The following is a 6,285-nucleotide window of genomic DNA, read 5'->3' as shown; positions in this document are numbered from 1 at the left end:
ATCGGAAGCATCGGATTTTTTGTCCATATTTAAAAAGATATTGTGAAAAGCTTTGGCATTGAAACCGAGGAGTGACATGTATTGTCTGTGATTCCCTTCCTCGACTATCTCTCCATCTATTTAAATTTGTCCTTTAAATGTTTTAAATTTATCAGAGATAGCCTTGATAACATCGGAAAAAAGGGCGTTTTCTATCAATGTTTCATCAAGTTCGATTTTATTCATATTTTTTTAAGTATATATTTTTAATTATTTCTTTATTTTGACCGCTGATATTTCTGTATGGAATTTGTCCAAAATTTCATTGAATTCTTTTTCAACTGTTCAGTTCTTGTCTTCTCTCGATCTTTCGAAGAGATGTACAATTGATTAAGATACATATTCAAGATATCTGTTTTCTTTTTATAATGAGCTTTCTTTTTGCTCGTGAAACCTAAAGTGATGAGACCGCAAGAGGTCGTTTGAACGGCTGTTAATGCAGGCAATACGGTTGGGACGATGACCGGAAGCATTAATCCACCAGTCACGGCCGTTGACACCGTTACTCCTACCGTTAGAACTGTGCTCGCTGTTTTGAAAAAAGAATCGATTCTACTCCATGTTTTCCTGCATGTATTGTACTGTCTCAACTCTATTTTCAACTCTTCTTGTTTGTCTATCATGTATTGTTGTCTGCTTTCGAGTTCCATTTTTTAAGTCGTTAAATTAAGTGAATTTCCGATAAATAGAACCACGGAATATCGTATAGAGCGTGCTTGTTTGGCCTAGCATTATTATATTTGCGGGTATTAAAAGTAAAAACATTTACGCGTACTAACGACATTTCTTTTTTCGTATGGTCCTCTTTAAGATGATAGGAATATTTCATTTTTTCTTTTTCGATGTTTATCTTGGCTCTAGAAATAAAACCACCACCTTCAAGGATGGAGTCGGAACCTTCGGCAAACATTAAATGTACTATAAACTCTCGTTCTTGTTGACTTTTATGAACATCGATCGAGGTGTATTTTTCACCTAAAGCGAAATATAGTTTTACGTATTCAAAGTCTGTTGTTCGTAACAACTCGTGACTGCTCGATTCTATTGATCCGTGTACGTGTCGTGGAATTTTGACAATGTTGGTTGATGGTGGATTTTCCGTCTCCAATATCATATCTAAATCTTTGATTCCAATGATATCCTTATCATTTTCTACTTCCATTTTAAAGGTGTCTACATATTTACCATTTTTCGTTTCAATTTCCTGATCCCTTTTATCAATCAAACGTATATTCTCTTCCAAATTACCATCATTGGATAATGAAATATGTTTGACGGCCTTACCGGTTTGTTTGAAGACTACTTTATTGACTTTAACCTTCATGGGAAACTCTATTTGAATCAGACAATTACCTCGAAAAGTAAACCCTTGCGTTTCGCCGATATCGAATACGTTTTTAGGTTCTCCGTCTACGCGAGAAGCTACTTTTATTTCTGCTTTGAATCCGTATTTGTTTGATTTATAACTTTGGTCTTTTCTATCGAAGACAGTGTCACTTTCGAATGGAAGATTGAAATAATACGATTTGTCCGTGACAATAGCTTCTAATTTGCTCAACTTTCACTCTTGTCTCAAAAAATCGTCATGAATTCTAGATACCAAAAGATTGACCTGTTCTTTAATATAATTTTACATATAATCTCGAAATTTATTTTGAAGAAAGTTTTTAATCACACCCACTTCTTTTTCTAATTCGTCCGAGATTTTAGTATCCAAAGCAGTCAATTGTCGTTTCAACGTATCTTTGTCAATTTGGATACTGAATTTTGTAACTCGGTTTTGTCCGCGGTCCTGTCTAGTTCTGCTAGCAATAGTTTGTGTTTGAAAAAACTTGTATAACATTCTGATAAAACACATTCAATAATATTTTGAAGATAAATTTACATTTAAATTTAAAAAATTTTAATTTAAGAAAGCGTAAATGTTTGTCGACATCTGAATTTCTTAACCTTTCATCTAAATCTTCATTTTCGAGATTCATTTTTAAAAGTTTTTTTGAAGTTCATTTTGATAAAACCTTCTTATGATTTGTTCTTTGTCTTGATCGATCAATTCATACGTGGAGGGGATGTGGTGTTTACTTTATCAACGATGAATATCTCGTTAGTCCAATACCCGACGTAACCTTTCTGAAACAATGATTTATATTTAAAAATACTAACTCGATCTCCAACTTTGAATTTGGGTTTAATATTCAAATTGCTTATCTCGTTTTCAAAGTTGTTTCGAGTGTTGACTTTATGATATTTGGGTTATTCGAGACTTGTGTTGGCGTCACACCTATAGACGAATGTATTTTGTTATTGTATTCGTCGACAACAACTGGTAATATTTTAAGCCATTTTTGAGATTTCAGTTCCGTGAATTTCTTGAATAATTTGCTTTTTTAAGAGTCCTGTTGAATCTTTCTATCACTACGGCCTTACCTTCGTTATGCGTGCTGTAAATTTCAAACCCCAGAGATTTCACATTTCTGTTGTAGAATTCGCTTCCTTTATCAACCAACAATTTCATTATGGTTTCGAATGCTTGTTTGACAGTCAGACCCGATTTGTTTTTCAAGGGAAAGACCCATGCATATCTCGTATATATGTCGATCACCGTCAAACAATACTTGTACCCTCTCTCGACTGGCATGTTGATTAAATCGGCTGACCAAATTTCATTTTTATCAAAAACTTTGACTTTGAGGTAATGTTCGTTTTTTCGAAATTCTTTGTGAATCTCGTCTGCAATGCCCATACCCAATTTCAATTTTGCCTTCAAGAGTTTTATGATAAGAGCCCTTTGTAATTTCTCTTTGAAAGTGGGATTGGGAAAATTTTCGAGTTCGTCTATCATTTGTTTGTCTGCTTGGTGTCTGAATGTTATGTCTTTGTTTCTGTACAGTATGTCGTGTTTGAGCGCTGCTGCGTCAACTCTATTAACGGGTTCTTCCTCTGGTTTGGGATTATTATTTTCATCCAATCGTAGATCTAATCTCGTGCCTGGACCTGTATAATTGTGCCTTGGAGATGTTTTTCTCCGGGATATTTTGCCCATGGGAATCCTGGAAGAGAACCCAATGACTTTTGAATGTCTCCCACACCGAAATAAATTTTAGGACTTTGTGCAATTATCATTGACATTTTTATCCAATAATTTTAAAACCATTGCCTTTTTTATTTTCTAATCTTTTATTTCGCATTTCTCTTATATGCTCCTGAGGAAATGAGCGATTTATTGTTTGAGACAAAGTTGGCTACTTTGGAGATGAGAGATGATAGAGCTGAGAAGAAACCGTCTCCTTCGAATTTTTTTTGTTCGTGTTTTAAAATTAAAGACATGTTATTTTTAATGGGGTTATTTTATACTGTATTATTATAGTGAATCTTGTGTGGTTGGATATTTATATGTAGTATGGAGAATGCTGAGTCTGTTATAATACATTTTAGCAGTTTGAGGAGTCTGTTATAATACATTTTAGCAGTTGTGTCTTTTCGGATATGACGCATTGAAAAAGCTGCGCATGCGCAGAAGTGAAATGCGTCATATCCGAAAAGACATATACTACTACACACCTGTTCTTAATAGATTGAAATTATTGAGGACTGTATAGTTCTTTAACTGTTAACCCTTCATAGTTAACAGTATACTTGATTGGGAACTATGAATATACAAAAACCACCTTGTTTTCTGTTCAGGCATGACAGCCATTCTTTTCAGGAAGTGTACTATAGGGAAACAACTCAAACAAGAATAGATTCAGACTACAACTAGTGTTCTTCACAAAAGAGTCATTGATTCACTTTTGAACAACGCCATAGCTTACGCGTCCAGATCACTATCTTCAGCTGAGTGCAATTATTCAACTATACAAAGAGAATGTTTAGGTATAGTTTGGGCTACTAAAGTATTTCGCTCGTACATACTTTGATCTGTTAACCGACCATCGACCATTGGTTTTTCTAAAAACATCAAAAAGTGAAAATTCAAGATTAACTTGGAGTTTGGATCTTGAAGAATTCGACTATGAGATACAGTATAGACCTGCAAAACATAACGGAAATGCGGATGCCTATTTTGTGTCAATACTATCCAGTCAAGTTGTTGAAGTAGCTCAACAAGAAGATTATATAATTCAAGACATTATTCAAATTATACTAAAAACTAGAGTAAAACCGTTGAAACCACCACTATCTTTACAACCATATCTTCGCATCTTAGACTGTTTACGCGTAAAGAGGGGTATCTTATACAAGAAAGACGAAACGCATGGTGGACGAAATGACGTATAACTCATCGTCATACCACGATCTCTAGTAAATGATGTTCTTCGGGCTGCACATGACAAGATGTAAAAGATTATTGTAAATCTTGTTTGGTATGTGCTCTACGAAAATCACCAACACCAGGTTTAAACGCACCTCTCCATCCAGTTATAGCCCAGAGACCTTTTCAGATTGTGTCAATGGATTTCCAGGGTCCACTACCAAGGTCAGCACGAAACAAAAGATATATTTTAGTTCTACAATGTAAATTTACCAAGTATTTAGAAGCATATGCTGTACCTAATCAAGAGGCTGAAACAGTAGCTGAAATTTTAATAGATCGTTTTATACCACATTTTGGAATCCCAGAGGTGATACACACGGATCAAGGTGCATGTTTTATGTCGAAATTAAATACTGATTTGTATTTGCAAAACCAAATATCCTCCTTACACCCCACGTTTTAATGGACAGGTCGAGCGTTCAAATAAAGTAATTGCAGAATCGCTGTCAGCAATGGTGAAGCAGTGTGCTAAAGGTAAAATTGTGGAATGGGACAAATATGTACCTCTAATTTGCTAAGCTTACAATTCAACAAAACATGCTACCACAAAACATGTTCCCGCAATGCTTGTTTATGGAAGGATTCCGAGGACTTCTATTCATGTTTAATTTGGAACAAATACACCAACAAATTTAGAAACGGTTGATTCTTATGCCAAATATTTGAGAGATCGTCTAAAAGTTGTTTTGAGGAAGTGAATAGAGATACAAAATTAGCAGCGGAACGTCAAAGGAATTGGTTTGATAAAAAAGTAAGAGGAGAAGCCTATAATTTAGGAGATAAAGTTTACTTGCGTAGAATGGTTTATAATGAAGGCGAATTAAAGAAATTTAGGTGGAAAGTTCCATATGAAGTTATTAATGAGATTATAGATCACAAATCTTACCATAAAGTTGTAGTTCACTTTAAAAACTTAAAACCCACTTATACTCGTGATGCGGATCAGACTGATGACACGCAGAATAATATAACCACCAAAGAACCCAAACCCATATCAATATTAAAACCTTCTTCTGAACATACCTTTAATCCGAGACGTTCATCTAGAATACCCAAACCTGAAGTCCGTTTTGACCCATCGAATAATTAGGTGTTTCTTAACGGGGAGGGGATGTTATTAAGTTTTATATTCATTTTCTAAAAACGTAAAGTAATAATCAAAGTAAGGTTATAACATTTTTATTTTAAATAGTTTATGTGCTATTACAGTATGATATATATTATATGTTATTATAACATTTGTAAATGTCGGAGACATTTAATGTAAGGGGGGAGGTTTGTGACAAACCTTATTTTGGGTATGCTTAATGCATATTAATGAGTGTGTGCGAATGAATAGAAGAGTGAGTGAATGGGTAAGATAGTTCGGTTAGTGATGGCGGAATAAAAGTGTAAACAAAAGATGTCTTCTCTTTTAATGAATACGATATGTCTCCACAGTGATTAGAGCCCTTTGCATTCTCTCTTGGATTTGGAATATTTTCAAGTTCGATTATCATTTGTCTGTCTGCTTCGTGTCTGAATTTTGTCTTTATTTCTGTATAGTATGTCGTGTTTAAGTGTAGCAGCATCAACTCTATTGACTGGTTCTTCTCCTGGTTTGGGTTTATCGTTTTCGTCTAATCGTAGATCTAACCTGGTACCTGGACCGGTGAAATTTTGACCCGCAAGATGTTTTTCTCCGGGATATTTCGCCCGTGGAAAACCAGGAAGAGAGCCTAATGACTTTTGTATATCTGAACCAAAATAAGTTTTTGGAGCGTGTGCGACTATCATTTTTATCCTATAACTTTAAAACCTTTTCCTTTCCTTTCTTCTAATCTCCTGTTTCGCAGTTCTCTTATTAGCTGTAATTCTTTCAACTGCGTCGCTTATACTCTTTCCCGCTTCCGCGACAGATCCTATAGCTTTAGCCCCGGATGGAATAAGTG

At 34.9% G+C, this 6,285-nt stretch overlaps 1 protein-coding gene across 1 annotated transcript; it reads right to left on the bottom strand.

Annotated features, from left to right (window-relative positions):
• Window positions 1–700: 700 nt before the first annotated feature.
• On the bottom strand, window positions 701–1,363 carry LOTGIDRAFT_176090 (hypothetical protein; the record flags this gene model as incomplete). The annotated part of the gene is made up of 1 exon (XM_009066161.1): window positions 701–1,363. The coding sequence occupies one exon, from the start codon at window positions 1,361–1,363 to the stop codon at window positions 701–703; it is 663 nt and encodes a 220-aa protein (XP_009064409.1).
• Between the last annotated feature and the right edge of the window lie 4,922 nt (window positions 1,364–6,285).

Source organism: Lottia gigantea, assembly GCF_000327385.1.
Source record: "Lottia gigantea unplaced genomic scaffold LOTGIsca_730, whole genome shotgun sequence".
In the NCBI taxonomy this organism is placed as follows: domain Eukaryota; kingdom Metazoa; phylum Mollusca; class Gastropoda; family Lottiidae; genus Lottia; species Lottia gigantea.
Note: the sequence above shows the minus strand (reverse complement) of the source record. Positions and strands in the feature narration are given on the sequence as shown.